This window comes from Bufo gargarizans, chromosome 2 (assembly GCF_014858855.1).
Source record: "Bufo gargarizans isolate SCDJY-AF-19 chromosome 2, ASM1485885v1, whole genome shotgun sequence".
Classification (NCBI taxonomy): Eukaryota; Metazoa; Chordata; class Amphibia; order Anura; family Bufonidae; genus Bufo; species Bufo gargarizans.
The window spans coordinates 259,899,027-259,918,788 of NC_058081.1; the positions used below are offsets into that span (position 1 = coordinate 259,899,027).

The window sequence follows — 19,762 nt, forward strand, 5'->3', positions numbered from 1 at the left end:
CCTAATACAGCAGTACTATCCTTGTCCGTAGTGCGGACAATAATAGAACATGTTCTATTTTTTTCAGAACAGAAATACGGACATACAGAAACGGAATGCACTCGGAGTAACTTCAGTTTTTTTGTGAATCCGTTAAAATGAATGGTTCCGCATATGTTCTGCAAAAAAAACGGAACGACACAGAAAGAAAAATACGATCGTGTGCATGAGCCATTAGGGTCACAAAATAGAAGACAGGGGGGAGCCTCTAGGTGCATCAAGGTGCATCAAGGTGCAAGGCACATCATGACTAAGGATCCGCATCTATAGTGATCCGAAACCGGTCGATTTTCTGCATTGCTGTATGTTGGTTTTTATCTGCACGGGATTGAATAAAGCCTCAAGTATTTTTCAGTGAAGCTGGACCATCTTTCTTTCTTTTGGGATCAAGGTGCAACGGTACTGTCCTTGCTGCACCTAGGGGGTAATTTATACTATATAAAAAGTATTTTTTCATGGGGATGCCAGAAGAGACATGGGACTCGTCTTACAAGTGTGGAAAGCGTGGACAGCTGCTGAGCGTTTTCACATAGTGGTATGTGGTGACAGATTCCCCTTTAATAGCAGGAACGCAGTGTAATGTTTAGCTAACATATCATATGTACAAACAGAAATCCGTGCGTTTTTTGCTTTATACACTTACATAACGGTAAGGTACCTGAAAAGTGGTAATCACATGTTATCATTATCATATCATTTCTAACATTTCTGATATAACAATAATTGTATTCACTTACCTTCTACGTGATACTCTTTGCTTATTTCAATGCCACAATAATCTGGTACTGTCTTCATAGTTACAAAGACATGCTCAGAAACACCCACTTCAAAGCAGTTAGCATGGACCTGGACCTGGAAATGGAATGCAGAATTTGACATGTTTCTATTTACCGTATTTAATCCTTTACATGTGTCTGCATTAATAACATGTGTAAGCTTGCCAATTTTTTGACTTCTTTGAACTAGTTTACTTTCATATTTACTTCCCGATATCTGTCTCTGAGATTCCCCATGCTGTTTGCCAACAATAGAGAAGACACTTCCTTAAAGGAAAAATCCATTTTTAAACAACACGATTACCGGTACATAACTTGTGGAAAATGTGTATGAAATGTTCCCACATATTGCAGTTAAGGGTTATTGGAAATGCTTTTATTACATTGTATGTGAAGATTTTATTACATTATTAAAGGCATCACCAAATTTGATTCTATTAGAGAATAAATTGTAACAATCTTTGATGAATGGTTTTAGGCTATTTCTGTAGTTGTATTAATAATATCCATTCACTTAGTGCTACATTCACACTTGCGCTTGATCGGATCCTTTCTGAACGGATCCGATCATATTAATGCAGACGGAGGCTCCGTTCAGTACGGATCCGTCTGCATTAATAACTTAGAAAAATTTCTAAGTTCGCAAGTAGCCTGAGCGGATCCGTTCAGACTTTCAATGTAAAGTCAATGGGGGACGGATCCGCTTGAAGATTGAGCCATATGGGCTCATCTTCAAGCGGATCCGTTCCCATTTACTTACATTGTAAGTCTGAACGGATCCGCACGCCTCCGCACGGCCAGGCGGACAGCTGAACGCTGCAAGCAGCGTTCAGCTGTCCGCCTGTCCGTGCGGAGGCGAGCGGAGCGGAGGCTGAACGCCGCCAGACTGATGCAGTCTGAGCGGATCCGCTCCATTCAGGCTGCATCAGGGCTGGACGGAGGCGTTCGGGTCCGCTCGTGAGCTCCTTCAAACGGAGCTCACGAACGGACCCATGAACGCTAGTGTGAAAGTAGCCATCGCAAGGAACTCCTTGAACCCCTTACTGACGCAGCCATTTTCAGTTTTTTTTTTTTTTTCGTTTTTACTCCCTGCCTTCCAAGAGCCTTATTTTTTATTTTTTTTGTTAACTGCATGCGGCCTCGCTATTTGCAGGCACCATTTGTAATGGCACCATTTAATATTCCATACAATGTAATAGGAAGCTAGAAAAAAAAACTAAATAGGGTGACATTGGAAAAAAAACACAATTGTGCCATTGTCTTATGGGTTTTTGTTTTTAAGGTACAGTTACAGCAATAACAAATTTATATAGTTTTTCTTATGCTTTATTAGCTTGAAAAAGTAAACTCTGAAAAAAATGTCTTTGCATTACCATATTCTGACACTCATTACTTTTGAAATATCTGTTTAAGGGATTTGTAGATTTATCAATACCATTTTGGGGAATCTATGACATTTTGATCACTTTTATAAAAAAAGAATTTGAGAGGCGGATCCACCACCAGCTATGAGCCTTTATTAAGACTGCCGACTAAAATGCCAACTGTGCCCCTAAATGTTTAATTGTAAGTTAACTATGGCGGCAGGCCTGAGAGCCTTCATGAGACTCCAAGCTGATTATGTCAACCAAATGTCTCCCGCCATCTAGTCACAGGGGGCAGTGTGTTTGGTCACCGGGAGTAGCCTACCCCCAGTAAATGATCACTCAGATGTCATGGTCGCAATTGACCGTGGCATCTGAGAGGTTAAAAGTCCATGATCAGAGTTGATTCCGATTACAAACTCTGCCAGAGGTTGTCTGCTGTTTCTGCTATGGTGCTTACTCTGCTACTGTACTTGTGCTATCTTTAAAGACCTGTCGTCCATTGTACATGTTCAGCAGATGTCAGGAAGAGGTTAATACTAGCACTTTATATTGCGTTAAAGTAGTATGGTCATTTAATATTCTTGTACAGTCGGCATAGCATAGGAAAGGAGAAGATCCCAGAGAGGGTCCGTTCGATATGCCATAAATGTGCAGAAGGAACAACACTCTTTAACTGAACACATACATATGGTGCCTTATAACATATACTGCACTCCACCATCTCCACTCGAACCTGTACTATGGCAATACAATCAGAAAGGCGGCAATACTTATGTATTCGTACACACTAGCAGTGCTGCAAAGCACTTTACACTCCTACTCCCAAACTCCCAGACCTTTGGCTAACATCTGTAGCTGGTGCAAAAATTACACTAAAAACACAAATGTGCAGAAAAGTACTAGCAAAAACATTCATGTGAACCCAATATGGTTACATTATCATATCAAACATCAGTGTTCGAATCTGACAGGCTCCCTTTAAGTCTCCATTATAAATGCAATTGTAAAGATCATTGTTATTTACCTTATGTTTAGATTTCTTTACTTTATTCTTTATAAACCTTATGTTCATACACTGATTCTGTTGAGAGCTTGGTGACAAAGTGCAGATTTCAACCCCACGAATATTATCTAGAAAGAAATTAACTTATTATTAATATGAATTTATTTATATTTAAAGGGCTTGTTCTCTCTTTATTATTGATGACTTATTCTAAGGATAGGTCATCAATATTAGTTTGGCAGGGGTCTGGCTCCCGGCACCCCTGCTGATCAGCTGTTTTATGAGAAGGCAGCACTCATACGAGCACTGCCTCCTCTGCTCTGCTTACCAGCTTGCCTCAGCAATTGCAGTGGTGAGCTGATGAAATTACAAATATGGCGTCCCTATTCACCTAAATGGGATAGCGCAGTAATGGGAATGCCATACTTGTAATTACACCTGCTCACCACTGCAATTGCTGCGATGAGCAGGTAAACAAAGCAGAGAAGGCAGAGCTCGTGCGCTTCTCTTCAAACAGCGGATCGGCAGGGGTGCCAGGAGTCGGACCCATATGAAAAGTGAAAAGGGAACAACCCCTTTGAAGAGGACCTGTCTCCTCCTCTGACATGTCCATTTTAGTAAATACTTGTTTTTCTGATATCATGACAATAACCCCTTCAGGACCCTGCCATTTTTCACCTTAAGGACCCTGCCATTTTTCACCTTAAGGACCAGGCCATTTTTTGCAAATCTGACGTGTCACTTTATGTGGCGATAACTTTGAAACGCTCTACTTATCCAGGCCATTCTAAAACTGTTTTCTTGTCACGTATTGTACTTCATGACAATGGTAAAATTGAGTCAAAAAATTGCCCCCCAAAAAAAAATATATATGTCTCTCAGACTATGGAGACACTAAAACATTTTTTTTTTTCAAAATATGCTGTTATTCTGTAATGCTTAAATAAATTTTAAAAAGCATACATATTAGGTATCGACGCGTCTGTAAGAACCTGCTGTATAAAAATATCACATGAACTAACCCCTCAGTTGAACACCGTAAAAAAATATAAAAAAATAGTTGTAAAAAAAAGCTATTTTTTGTAACCTTACATCACAAAAAGTATAATACCAAGCAATCAAAGTCATATGCACCCTAAATAGTACCAATCAAACCGTCATCTCATACCGAAAAAAATCAGCCCCGACATAAGAAATTCATCAAAAAACAAACAAAAAACTATGGCTTTCAGAATATGGAGACACAAAAAATACTCTTTTTCAAAAATGTTTTATTATGTAAAACTGAAACAAACAACCCCAAAAAAAATTGTATTTGGTATTGTCGCATCCATAACAATCTGCTCTATAAAAATACCACATGATCTAGCCTGTCAGATGAACATTGTAAATAACAAAAAATAAAAACGGTGCCAAAACAGCTAATTTTTATTACCTTGCCTCACAAAAAGTGTAATATAGAGCAACCAAAAATCATATGTACTTTTTTGGGAGTTTCTACTTTAGGGGTGCATCAGGGGGTCTTCAAATGTGACATGGCAGCTTAAAATTATCCCAGTGAAATCTGCTTTTCAAAACCATATGGCGTTCCTTTCCTTTTGTTCAATGCCGTGTGCCCGTACAGCAGTTTACTACCACATATGGGGTGTTTCTGTAAACGGCAGAATCAGGGCAATAAATATAGTTTTTTTTTGCTATTAACCTTTGCTTTGTTAGTGGAAAAAAAATAATTAAAATGGAAAATCTGACAATTTCATTTAACCAAATCGCCTCATTAGCATATGAGGCACCAAAACAAACGGGGACCACAGCGGACGAAAGGGGGGAGTCCTTTGAAAAAAAAAAGCAGAAAGACGTCAATGGGGGCCGCACTGTAAGGTAATATAACTATTTCAATACATGTATCCTGGTGAAAGGTCCTATTTAAAGTTATCACCACATAAAGAGACACATGTCAAATTTTCAAAAAATGGCCTGGCCCTTAAGGAAAAAAATGGCTGTGTCCTAAATGGGTTAAGATGGTCACAACAGCGATCAAATAGATGAGGTGAATATATATATATATTTTTTCAGCCATTTCATGAAAAATTGATTCGTTACCACGAAGTGCCAAGAAATTCAGATTTGTGGTGAATCTAATTTTTCCTGAAATCCAAATCGAATTCTACTTCATTAACTTTGATTTGCTCAACACTAGTTATAATTCATTATGTCATTCGTCTTGTAATTCCTTATCTTCTGTGACCTCACATTATATGTCCTTCAATCTTTTCCTGTTTTCCAGACATAATTCACAAAGCTGAAGAGATTTTCCTTTGACCTCTAATACATTATCTCTCAAGGTACATTCAATAAATTACCTAAAGGCATACCCATTGCATCTCATTCACTGGAATTCTACATGCAACTGGTGTCACTAGGGGAATGAGTATAGCGAGTGCTTGTACAGTATACCATTGAATGTACAAGAGATTGCTACACACACTCAGAAACTTCTCACACGTACATTCCTGGCAGAATAACAGGGGAAGATAGATTTTTTTTTTACGTAATTTTATTATGCCAGTCTAAAGAGAGAAGGAACTAATTGTTTCCTACTGAAGAGATTTTACTTTCTATGGTCTCTGAAAAGGGCTTTAATGTCATTTATATTGAGTCTTAGTAAGCTCGCCTAATAAATGCTTAAGGCCTCTTTCACACAACCGTTTTTTTTTTCCGTTTACAGGCTGTTTTTTGCTTTCCATATACGGAACCATTCATTCAAAATCAGAATGTACTCCGTATGCATTCCGTTTCCATATTTCTGTTTTTCCGTTCCGTTGAAAGATAGAAAATGTCAGATTATTGATTGCAAAGCATGTTCCGTGGCTCCATTCAAGTCAATGGGTCCGCAAAAAAAAACTGAACACATATGGAAATGCATCCGTATGTCCGTATCCGTTCCGTTTCTGCGGGACCATCTATTAAAAATGTTATGCCCAGCCCAATTTTTCTATGTAATTACTGCATAGTGTATATGTCATATGGAAAAACTGAACGGAAAAACTAAGCAGAAACGGAAACACAACAAAAAAAGAAAAACGGACCGCAAAGCACTGAAAAAGCCATACGGTGGTGTGAAAGAGGCTTAAGGGAAGTGAAAATTATATTGGTGGTTTACTAAATATGATGTAAATAAGCTCACTAAACTTAATTACTGGAGCTGTTTAATACCAATTTTAACAAAACTGTTGGATGAATTCAAGTGAGTGACCCAGCATTTTGTTACGGGGGTCTGTTACTAGTTTTTGTTACCCTGACAGATTCACTATAGTTTATCAGATATGTTACCTCCTGTATGTCTTCTCTGCACTTTTTTTTTAGCTTGGACTCTCCTGAGCTGTTTTAACTATGTAAATAAATCATTTTGGTTTACACACTGTATGTAGCACTTCCTGTTGCTGTATCCAACCAAACCCATGATGCACTTCTCCTTTCTCAGCTCCAGCTCCAGCAATAGCCCTAACAACACCGAGCTACGGTAGTTTATAGCTCCTACCACCAAGCTAGTTACATAGGCACTTCCCCATCACTGCCAATGGACATAACATCACAGGAAATAAGGGAGAGCTGCATGGACATGTTCATAGGACCACAGCCCAGAATGGAAGATAGGAGCAATAAATGTAAAAGAAATACATTAGCCAATTACAGCCACCTTCATAAATGATTATTTTAAAGAATGTTAATGCAAACCAGAAAACCTCTTTGGAGTATGAAAAACTACTGGGAAGTGGCACTGCTAGGGCAAACATTACATACAAGTTCATACCATCAAGAATTACCGTTCCAATTACTTCTAAATGAAGAGAACATCGATTAGACTGTGGACACTTCATTACTGTAGATATTTTCAAATTTTCCAAAACATAAGGTGTTAATGATTTAGGGGCTGCCCGGCAAAATAAGTTCAATATGTCATCTGTAAATAAAGTGACATTACAGTAAAATAATGTGGTTATAAAGTTAAATATGGAGGGTACATAATACACTATGCAGTATGACAAAAAGTATGAAGACACCTACCCACCACACCTACATACTGTATTTGAGCTTGTCCGACAACCCCATTCTTAAACCATGGACACTGGTTTAGGAATGCATTGAATGCAAAAAGGAAAAAATCTAGCAATGTCATGTGGTAAAAATACAACTGGTATATAAAAAGAGCATGGTAGTGAGGCAGAGTCTCTCGGAAGCAAAGATGGGCAGAAGTTTACCATTCTGAGAAAAACTGGTCCACAATTGTGGAACAATAAAAAAAAATGCTGTTCAGCCTAAAATTGCAAAGACTATCCCATCATCTACAGAACATATCAAAAGACTCAGAGTCTGGAGAGCAATCCACAAAGTTAAGATGTATCACACAAGCCATATGTCAAAACAATCCAGAAACATTGTCATATTCTATAGGGCCAAAGCTCATTTAAAATGGACTGAAGCAAAATGGAAAACTTCGTACAGTATTAGAATGTATTGGCTCCGATGAGCTGAAGTTATTAGTTCGCGAAGTCTCGCGAGACTTTGCCTAATAACTTCAGAATATGATTTATACTGTAAAAAAACATTTCCCAAACTCGGGAGGGTCTAAGGTGCCACTTGGAACCGAACCCGAGTTCGGAAAATGTTTTTTTACAGTATAAATCAATGAGACTTCGCAAAGAAATAATTTTGGCTCATCGGAGCCAATACATTCTAATACTGTACGGAGCACTCGCTCTGTACAGTATTGAAACAAAGTTTTATGAAGTCGATTCGCTCATCCCTACTCTGCAGTCAACTTTTCTAAAAGGGAAAGTATGATGCAGTCTGTGACTGTAATTTCGTAAATATTGGATGTGATACACCAGGTGCATAGTTGCCAGCAGTCCTGAATTTTTAAGGACTGTTCCTAATTTTCAGAGGCAGTCCCGGCAATTTTGGTCTGGCCAGAGCTGAAAGTAGATAGGGATTGTGTGATCCCCATTCATAAGTAGACAGTCTCATTTGGGGATGTTCGTGGGGAAATGGGACTACATGCCCGGAATTTACCAACTGCAATGTTAGAAAGCATGCAAGTGATTCCACAGAATGAGGAAAATGCTTATTTTCCTCCCCCTGTTTAACATTTTGGGGGCTTTATGCCATTTTAGGAGGTTCTCTTTAAATATGCGTCTTTAATTTTAATTCTAATGTTGTTGTAATATGAGATGTAAGTATTGAAATTTGATGAAAATAAAAAAGTAGTTTTTCCATCATGCTTGATCATACTGTAGATACAGCATTTACTTTCAGGCGTAAAGATCGGAAGATCCACAAATTTGCCATGCATTCTGAATCAGAGATAAAAGCACATTGGGCTTGGGGTTAATGGCACTGTTAAAATAATGACGTTCTATTTCAGTAACCGCTGTAATCCATGGGATGAATTACCTATTGCAACATACTGACAATGAAACATTACTACTGGTTACGTGGTGAGGTGACTCACACTCCTTCCTCTCTGCAGCTCTATCTAGTAAATTCCCCAGAGCAATGGAAACTGTGACGTGGAGAGAGCAGCTATGAGAGAAGTATACAGCAGGGGGTTCCCTCTTTTGTTATCATGTACATACGTAATGAGACCAGGAAAATGAGGAGACAGTGTTCTAACTAAAGGAGATAAGCGATGCATACCACAGTATAAGTCACTGAGCTGCCCACTTACTGAAAAACTGAAGTATTCAGACAGGTCATGCCTCTTAAAGAAGCAGTTCTAGGAAATTCTATTGTGTTTTTACCCGTGGTTATACATGTCACATATTTGTCCAGTTCATGTTTGAAAAGACAACTTATTCCACAAAAAGTAAAAGGGCTTGGACACTTTCTGGTTAATGTTAACCAATGTGTTTGAGATGATTATATGGAACTTACTAATATAGCCATTGTTGAAATTCTACGCCATTTTCTATATTATAAAAGGCATGACTCCACACAGAGATCCTGTCTATAAGATGGTCGCTGATGGAGGGTCCTTTCTCTGGCACCCCCCAATACTTAAAAAAAAAATGGTAACCCTTACAGATGTATTGCCCTCTCTGTGCCCCTTTAGAGTAGTTATGCCCTCACTAGTCCCCCATAACAGTAGTAATGCCCTCTGTGCCCCTTCACAGTAGTAATGCTCACTCTGTGCCCCATAATAGTTATAGTCCACCCCCTTCACAGTAGTAATGGCCTCTGTGCCCCATCAGAATAGTAATGCCCATTGTGCCCCCTTTACATTAATAATACCTACTTTGTGCCCCATAACAGTTATCCCCACCGCTTCGCAGTAATAAGGCCTTCTGTGCCCCTTCATAGTAGAAATGCCAATTTTTCCCCTTCATTGTAGTAATGCCCATCTGCCCCCTTCATGGTAGTAATGCCCTCTGTGCCCCCTTCATAGTAATAATGTCCATTGTGCCCCCTTAATAATAGTAATGCCCATTGTGCCCCATTCATAGTATTAATGCCCATTGTACCCCTTCACAGTAGTAATGCCCACTGTGCACACTTCATAGTAATAATGCCCATTGTGCCTCCTTCACAGTAGTAATGCCCACTTCCTAGTAATAATGCCCATTGTGTCACATTCATAGTAGTAATGCCCATTTTGCCCCCTCCATAGTAGTAATGCCCATTGTGCACCCTCCACAGTAGTAATGTCCATTGTGACCCCCTCCACAGTAGTAATGCCCATTGTGCCCCCTTAATAGTAGTAATGCCCTCTGTGCCCCTTTGTAGTAGTAATGCCCTCTGTTCCCTTTGTAGTAGTATTGCCCTCTGTGCCCCCTTTGTAGTAGTAATGCCCTCTGTGCCCCCTCCATAGTAGAAATGTCTATTGTGCCCCTTCGTAGTAGTAATGCCCTCTGTGCCCATCTTTGTATTAGAAATTCCTATTGTGCCCCCTTCACAGTAGTAAAGTCCTCTGTGTTAAAAAAAAAAACAAAAAAAACTAACTACTCACCCTGTCTCATTCCTGATGCTCAGAACCAGCTCTTCTCTGCAGACACAGATCGCTCTGCAGCACTGTATAGGAGGACCACAGGCAGATTCCTGGGCTGCAGGCTCCTCCCACAGGCCGAAAGCGCGATCTGTGTCTGCAGACTGAATGGTGGAGCAGGGAGAAGAACAGCAGCTCCCAGTGGTCCTGTATTCATGGAAGCGCTCATTGCTCCTGGCACCCCCCTGAGAGTGGCAGCCGGTGACCCCCCCCCCCCCCCCCTCCAGCACACCACTGGCCTCATCCATTCAAATACACTGCACCTGCCATCTGTACTTGTTCTGTTGGGAGTTTAGTGCAGGTGCAGTGAGTCTGAATGGAGGAGACATCACATGGAAGTGATTTGCCTGGTCACACGAGCCTCCATCAGCAGCCATTTTAAGGACAGGGCCTCTGTGTGGACAGAACAAAAGACTTTGTACACAAGGAAGTATGCCTTATGAAATATAGAAAATGGTGCATAATTTCAACAACAGCTATAATAGTAAGTGTCATATAATTATCTCATAACCACATTGGTCAACAGTAAGCAGAAAGTGGCCAACCCTTTTAAGGCTGTTTTGCATATCCAGTTGATATGATGTATAGGTAACCTCATTAGATCAATATACTTACATGTTGGCTTGCTTTTACAGTTAAGTCCCTAAAACACAACAAAAAATACAGGCATATTAATAATAAAAAATGGTAAATAGTTTAACAAAGCTGGAGTATTCCCATCACATACAATAGGGGTATATGGCTAGGATATACTCCCATTGTCTGATAGGCGCGTGTCCCACCTCTGGGACCAGCACCTACAAGGAGAAAGGAGCGGGGAGAGCTTTGGCTGGAGGACCCCGGCATACAAGTGAATGGAAGCGCACCGCCCTTGCTCCAATTAATTTCTATAGGGCAGATGGAAATAGCCGAGCCAGCGCTCGACTATTTTCGGCGGCCCCATTGAAATGAATAGAAGGCAGCTGCGCATGCGCAGTGCGCCTCCATTAATTTACCAGCCCAGCTCTGCGACCCGCACCTATTAGTCAATGGGGGCATATCCTAGGGATATGCCCCCATTGTATGTGATGGTAAAACCCCTTTAACATAAAATCCATGGAAACTTGAAATAAAAATCAGAAACAATGAAAATGTTCTTATTATTACTCCTCAAGAAATTAGGGTAAGCTGCCTTTAACATTAGCACTGGTGGTGGTCCTACGTCTGCAGTAGTGCAGTGCCCCCACAGGACTACTGCAAAGGGTTAATTAGTGCAAACAGGGTTACTTTAATAGTGCTGAATTAAACATTCTGATCTATTGTTAAAGCACTAAGGCCATTTTATGCCGGAATATGATCTTCCCTGTGGTGCCAGAAGATGTGCCTAATTTATGGCAAAATGCAAACGTCATCATATATTATGTGCATCAGCCGGCATTCTGTGGTCCAGAACCATCAAGGCCATGCAAGATAACATCAGTAAGGTACTGCTCATTTATGGTAAACGGCTGTACTGCTGTCGAAAGGGTTTATTGGCTACGGCCCCCACCACACTTTGAGATGGACTGGCCATCCGGATCTAAATTCTTCACCCCTTAGCCCAGGAATTGCTTAAGGAGTGCAGAATTTAAGGGTTAACAAGAACACCTGTGGTTATTTGGAGAGACTGCAAAGTGTCCATAGAAGGAGAGTCAGGAAGTACTACTATTACCATCATTGTTGTTGCCCATACACAGCTATTGAGAGGAGACTATACTTTGGAACTGTGCCTTTTGCTGCTATATGTACTACTACTCCCATTATCTAGTAAAGAAAGACTTTATTTATTGAGCCATATTTATTGACTCCATTATCTATCGGCCAGCTCTGCACCCTGTCAATGACCTAACATCAAGATCACCACAATTGCCATCAGGCAAAGTCAGGGAGTATCCCGAAGTAAGAAAGGGTGCACCTTCCATTCATTGTTCACGGTCCGGGGATCGGACTGCCACCATATACTACGAGTACTACTACAACCCCCATTTCCATCCTCTCAGCCCTGCTCCTCCCCTGCGGCTCACCGCATACAGTAGCATCTAGAGCTTTCATTGCATAGCAGAGCCCCCAGTCACCGGCTATGTAAAGGGGTTTTCGGGAATGTCACTATTGATGGGTTATACTGTATACTCTACACCCCCACTGTTGCTCTATAGCCTCTTCCTGGTGTGTGAAGTCACATGCATCAGAACATAGCTTGCCTACAGATCAGTCCCTTTCAAGTAAATGGGATTGAGCTGCATTTATGAAATACAGTCACTGTTCTTGGTATCAAGAGGTCGAGCGCTACAGATGATCGATGGGTGGCAGGAGTTGGGCCCCCACTGATCAGATATTGATGACCCCATCAGACCATCAATATTGACATCCTAGAAAAAACCTTTTAAATATAGCATTGCGGCAATTTCCTGCGAAACCAGTAGGTTAGGAAGGGGTCGGACAAACATTTCAGCACGTGGTTGCATGAGGTTTGAAACAACGGCTGCTTATGTCCAAACACTGTTATTTGGCTGCATCTGATACTGAAGTCCTTACCCATTCACTCCAAAGGGGTTGACCTGCAATACCAGAGACAGCCAATAGACACCAGTGGCGCCGTTCGTGGAAAAAAAAAGAAGCCTCTCATCTCACACAACCCCTTTAGATATATTACATAAGCATAGAGTGTATTCCTTTCACAATGTCTATGGGATTGTATGCATACTACTAATTCAATTTATGGTTTCAAAAGATTACCCCAGGCTTTTTATTACTGTCTTGTAGGTGTCTTAAAATGCTGACTCATTTCTAGATATGTTTAGCCGCTCTGTTCGGTTGCTATTAATAAGATTTCCACTGTCTCTGTATATTATGTAACCTAAGCGTATCATCTTAGTGATGGACAAGTGAATATAAAAGGAAATTCAAGCATCCAGTTTTACATTGCTTTACTTTAGTGGCTTTATTACTATGGGCATTGTGTTCTACTTACACTAGCACCCCATGACTTGCTTTGAATATATTTTTTTGCCTTTTACTTCCTCAATCTTGCCATTGTTAAACCAGGAAGCCTAGCATTCATAGGTTATTATATGCAAAAATACCTTTAAAGCCTCCAGCAATTCTGCCCCTTATTTTCTACTTCCTTTGACTTTATTCTGTGTATATATTTTCCATTTTTAATGGTAATATAAAAAAATATTTCTCTATGTGTCCCAGGAGATCAGTCATTTCTGTAAGGGCTCATGCACACAAACGCATTTTTTGGTCCGTATCTGATCTGCATTTTTTGCGGGTCAGATGCGGATCCATTCACTTCAATGGGGCTGCAAAACATGCGGATAGCGCATCGTGAGCTGTCCGCATCCGTATGTCTATTCCGCGGACCTGAAAAACAATAGAACAGTTGTGTGCATGAGCCCTTAGACAACTGGCAGCAGCAGGAGCCTCCCTACGGATGTAGTTCTAAACTTGTGTGATATCACATCTAACTGTGATATCATGGCACAAAAGCCATTGAAAAGAAAAATCAATCAAAAGTTTCTTGCCATTGTTTATTTAATGCGTACCTCCCCTTGACTAGGTTCCTTCCCACCACCATCTGCCTCTGGAAAATGGTGGAAAATGGACCAGGTCAGGAGGAACCTTTGTGTTCTCTGCAGGATTTCTCAAAGACCGTTTCAGAAAATCTAGAAAACTGAAAAACACTGTAAGGGCTCGTGCACACAAACATATTTTCTTTCTATGTCCGTCCAGTTTCCGTATGTCTGCATTTCTGTTCCGCAAAAAAACAGAACATGTCCTATTATTGTCCGCATTATGGACAAGGATAGTACTGTTCTATTAGGGGCCAGCTGTTCCATTCCGCAAAATATGGATGGCACACGGACGTCATCCGTATGTGCAGGAGCCCTAAGGCTTGTTTCACACCTGCGGTAAAGCTATCCAGCAGGCTGTTTCAGCAGAGTACACTGGATCCTGCTTAGCTGAAATCTAGCACCGTGAGACCCCACTGACTGATAATGGGATCTGGTGGCGATCTGGACAGTTTCCGGCATGAGCTCAGGTTTCAGCCAAAGACTGGCAATGGCATGTGCTTATTTTCCAATTCCACTCCATTCATTTTTAATGGAACATTAAATGGTACCATTAGAAAGTACAACTTCAAAAAACACACCCTGCAAAAAACAAGCCCTCGTAAGATTATGTGAACAGAAAAATAAAAAAGTATGGCTTTTGGAGGGCAGGGAGACTAAAACAGCATATCAGAAAATGGGAACATTGGGAAAGGATTAAAGAACTTCAATTTTCATTTTCTGGCGGCCCTGTAAGGTCACTTTTACACTTCTGGTGTTAGATAAAGCCACATTTATAGCTACAGGTACGTAGAGCGGCAGCTGAGGGTGAAGTCATTTTGGGACAGTGTTAGGTCTAGATATGCATACGTCAGGTAGATCTGAATTGGCAATAAATTCTCCTTCAAATAGATTAGTGAAATGGATAGGTTTACTTGTTTATTCCATTTGTATGACAGATCCAGAGTATCTTTGCACGAATGTGTGTTAGTAGTCCAGTAGCGGACATGTGATATCCTAGATTGTACAGCTTGGATGAATACGTATATTTATAATAATAAAATAATAGGCAGTGATGCAACTAATGTGCATGGCAGGGAAGACGAGTGGAGTATTTTTTTCTAGAGATGAGCGAATTTACGCTTATGAAATTCGTTCACACTTCGTTTGTTGGTTAAAGGTGAATTGCGTTATGGATTCCGTTACCATGGACTATAACGCAATTCTATGGAGGACTCCCCTGCATAACAGAAACGGGACGGATCCGTTTTGCACCCGTTAGACTTCTATTATGACGGAATGAATAACGGCATGCCTCTAAAGTCATTCCGTTATGCATTCTGTCATGTGGTAACGGAATCCATATCGCAATTCACCTTTAACCAACAAACGAAGTGTGAACGAATTTCTAAATATGAGATTCGCTCATCTCTAACTTCTTCTGTTTAGTTACTTACAGTAATATTTGCACATGCCTAGTGCTGTATGACCCTTGCAGCTTCATTTCATGGCTTTGCTCATGTAGTCAACACAATAGAAGGTTTAGGGTGTTGTCTGGTTCTGGGAAGTGTGAGCTGTACATTGTGCTGGTCTTTAATTACATTTATTCTTTTGAGATTGATTTCAGACACAAAAACATGTTTTACTGAAACGTCATCTTAATCCACCATGCACAAGAACATTATGTTAAACTTATCCAATGAATTGCAACACCCAGTCATGGGATTCAGCCAGGTCCCTCCAGTTCTCCAGATCCGGTTGTTAAAATTACAACTGGATCGGAGAACCGTGTTAAGGCTACTTTCACATTAGTGTTATTTGCAGATCCGTCATGGATCTGCAAAAACGCTTCCATTACAATAATACAACCGCATGCATACGGCATGAACGGATGGTTGTATTATGTCTTCTATAGCCAAAACGTGAACTCCATTGAAAGTCAATGGGAGACAGATCAGTTTTCTATTGTGTCAGAGAAAACTGATCCGTCCCCATTGTGTCAGGGCAGATCCATCTCGCTCCGCATCCCAGGATGGACAGCAAAACGTTGCAGGCAGCGTTTTGGTGTCCTCCTCCAGAGCGGAATGGAGACTGATCGGAGGCAAACTGATGCATTCTGAGCAGATCCTTTTCCATTCAAAATGCATTAGGGCAAAACTGATCTGTTTTGGACCGCTTGTGAGAGCCCATGACGAATTTCATAAACGGAAAGCCAAAACGCTAGTGTGAAAGTAGCCTTGCGGCCAAGTCCCGATCCGGTGTTCTGGCGGCAGGGCAGCTGGAGATTCCATTGCTTCGCGTGCCGCTGATAGTTTAGCTCCTTAGTTGGGTGGAATGTGTGTGCAACATATATATAGTGTATTTATGTATGTGTACCATGTATATGCTGTATTCATGTGTATGTGTTTTGCATATATATGGTGTATGTATATGTTCTCAGGACAGTGATACAGTTGAGTTCTGGAAGGCACCTGCGGCTGCTGGATAGGTGCATAAGTACCCGATGCCCCCAACATTAATTAATGCTGAGATCATCAGATGGTTATGTACTTGGCCAGCAGCCATAAGGAGGGCTTGGGTGGCCCCCTGGGCATTGTCCCACTGGGAATTTCCCCTGTAGGGTCTACGACCAGTCCACTCCTGCCTACTGTACAGCTAACAACTAGTCAGGGTCATTTCTCAATTTACCCACTAAAATGAGGTATAGCTGCTCAGCACTGTCTTTAAAATGGATCAGAGTAGTGCAAATGTCTGAAGCACGTGTCAGGAGCTGCTCAGTTTAGGTGTCATAAAGAACAAACTCTGCCACCTGAAGTTCTTGCATTCTATGACAGGTCTAACCTGTCTCAAAAAGAAACCTGTCACATCTGCAATCAAATACGTCCTGGAACTAATCCTAATAGTAAAAATGTAGACACTCTACAAATCCACCAGATTTGCAATGGCTGCTGCTGCTGAATGATAATCTGGTACATCTGCTTTTTGTGGCGGTACTTGATGTATTTTTTTTTTTGCCAAAGCCAGAAGTGGATTCAGCAGGAAGGAGAGGTATAAGCCTTTGGCCTCTTGCACACAAATATATTTTCTTTCCGTGTCCGTTCCGTTTTCTTTTGGGGACTGTATGGGGAACCATTCGCTTCAATGGGTCCGCAAAATAACCAGAAGTTACTCCGTGTGCATTTGGTTTCCATATGTCCATATTTCCGTTCCCAAAAAAAAATAGAACATGTCCTATTATTGTCCGTATTACAGACGGATAGTACTGTTCTATGAAGGGCCAGCTGTTCCGCAAAATATGGAATGCCCACGGATGTCATCTGTTTTTTTTTTTTTGCGGACTGCAAAACAAATACGGTCGTGTGCAAAAGGGCTTTCCTTTATATTATCCACTCTTCTAATCCACTTTTGGCTTTGGCTAGAAAAAAAATGTCATCAAAAACTGCGGCCCTACTTTATCATAGACAGGCAGCGTACTCTTGTCTATCATAACCCCTTGCACCGTCGGAGGCTGAGCCTAATCCAGGGTTGCCAACCGTCCAGAACATTCTGGACAGTCCGTAAAAAATAGGTGAATTTTTTCATGTGTCCATAAAAAAATAAATAAAGAAAAATGGCAGATTTTATTTTATTTTCTCCAGTTGGGGGAGCTTCACTAGATGACGTTAGTGGTAATTAGCATCATTTTACACCTCACAGTGAACTCTGGTAATGAGCCACTATCAGTATATTAAGCTATAGACATGTATTACTTATAATCTTTTCATTCATTATGGTTTTACAATTTGTCCGTAAAAAATGGTGCTTGTCCGTGATTTTGGGATAAGTTGTCCAGAAAAAAGAAAAATTCAGGTTGGCAACCCTGGCCTAACGTATGGCGAGGCATGGGCGGTCTGTGCATCTGAACTGAAATGTACGCTAGTCTGGCCCACTCCCTGCCCTCACTTTGCCCCCTTTTCGGGAATGTGAGAACTGCCAGAACTACTGACATGAAGGGAGAGCAGTACAAGGGAGGGAGACTCTAGAAGTCTGTAGACAGCAATGTACAACATAAAGATATTACAATAAATGATGCTATACGTTGTTACACAGGAAATAAAGCATCAGACAGTTCTCAGCCCACATTTTGCCCCATAACCAGAATAATGCCTGAGTTGCATGATTTTGCAGTTCAATCCCTTACACTTTAAAATGACACTTTTGTCTGGGGTATTTTTTTTTAACTTAATATTCATAGACAAGATTTTTTGTTAAATTTTTGGCTGTTTTTCTTTTTCATTTTGACAGTCCTATGCTATTGAAAATGAAATATAAAAAACTGTCCTTCTGTGGATAGGTAATACATAAAATACGTAGAATATTCACATACAGCTTGTGAACCTATGAACAGGTATGGCGCTGTTTCTGGAAGAAAGCCGCCATGTTTTCATAATCCTGTTCAACAACTTTAACTATTCAGCTAAAATAAAGAAACTAATATATTTTAATCACTGCTTTTTCCTTCTTAAGGTCAGTTTAGATGTGTTGGATTCCACACTGAAATCATTGCAAAATCCAATGAAAATATCTATATGCATCACAGGCATGGGAATGAGGTTTCTGATTAAAGATGAGCGAATTTCATGTTATAACGCAATTCATGTCATAACGCAATTCTATGACGGAATAAATAACGGAATGCCTTTAGAGGCATTCCGTTATTCATTCCGTCATAATAGAAGTCTATGGCCTGATTATACGGATACGTCCCGTTTCCGTTATGCAGGAGAGGGCTTCAGCATAACGTAAACTGGACAGATCCGTTATGCAGGCCATACATAGACTTCTATTATGATGGAATGAATAACGGAATGCCTCTTAAGGTATTCTGGTATGCATTCCGTCTTAGAATTGCGTTATGGTCTGTGGCAAGAGAATCCATAACGCAATTTTGCTTTTACCATCAAACAAAGAGTGAACGAATTTCAAAATATGAAATTCGCTCATCTCTATTTCTGATGTACCTTATGCTAACATGTATATATGCATGTTGAGGACTTTTATTAAGGATTTCTCATGATACAAATTCAATACAATATGAAGACATGCTAGTAAAACCGTTATCAGGCTGCAAGCTATAGGACACTGGGTGGCCACACAAATATAACATATACATCTACCAACAACATAATGCAAAATATTGCAAAATCTCTCCTTACATCTCGGGATATGTTGAGCTGAGAAGAAAGGCAAGAAAGGACACATCTATATGTTGCCAGTTAACTCCTGTAATATTATATTTCTTTTTTACTGTATGCCTCTGGATATACAATTGCAGCAAACTAAGCTTTTCTATGCAGTGAAACAATGTATCCCAATGCTTACCAGCCCAACGCACCAGGTTTGTGGGACCCTATGGATAAATTCAGAATTTACGAGTATGCCAAATATAGTTAAAAAACAATATGTGAAAAAAGTCTTAGTAGTGGTAAAACAGTGTTCCTAATAGACTTGATAGACTTTTTGTTTGTTAATCTGAGCCCAAAATACTGGTAGCTAACCTTAACCCTTACTCCTATGTAGAGTAACATTGTCATCTCCTTTTTTGCAGAATGGCTGGTGGGGCATATTGAAGACACATACACACCGGGAAAAGGTTTAATTTAAAAAAAAAAAGGGAAAAAAACATAGCAGGTGTCTAGTAAGGCAGGTTTCCGCGGGGAATAAGTTGCACACGCGTAGTCACTTCCCATTAAAATGATTGTGTCAATAATTCAGTAACCCCCATTTGTTTAAGTAACCTGCCCATATACCTACCGGTTGCCAAATGTCAAGCTCGCCAGTTCTCAAGATCAGTGTCCCATAATATATCCCATTGACATGTCATGCCGTTTTTGAGGGAAACCCCCAGTAGTGGGGACATTTTGAAGAGGACAAAGGGAAGATAAGCATGAGGTTTCAGCACCTAAACCTCATTCTAGACAGTTGAA

At 40.5% G+C, this 19,762-nt stretch overlaps 1 protein-coding gene across 3 annotated transcripts in view; it reads right to left on the reverse strand.

The window, feature by feature from the left end:
* IL17REL (interleukin 17 receptor E like) overlaps positions 1–19,762 on the reverse strand; it is a 57,560-nt gene that overhangs the window by 27,726 nt on the left and 10,072 nt on the right. For 2 of the 3 annotated variants that reach the window (XM_044276870.1, XM_044276871.1), the window contains exons 2-5: positions 10,840–10,867; positions 6,997–7,146; positions 3,207–3,313; positions 777–891 (exon numbers count right to left, since the gene is read on the reverse strand). In XM_044276870.1, the coding sequence (XP_044132805.1) occupies positions 777–891; positions 3,207–3,313; positions 6,997–7,146; positions 10,840–10,867 (400 nt within the window). The remainder of the gene's footprint in view (positions 1–776; positions 892–3,206; positions 3,314–6,996; positions 7,147–10,839; positions 10,868–19,762) is intronic. The other variant, XM_044276872.1, reaches the window with a different exon arrangement.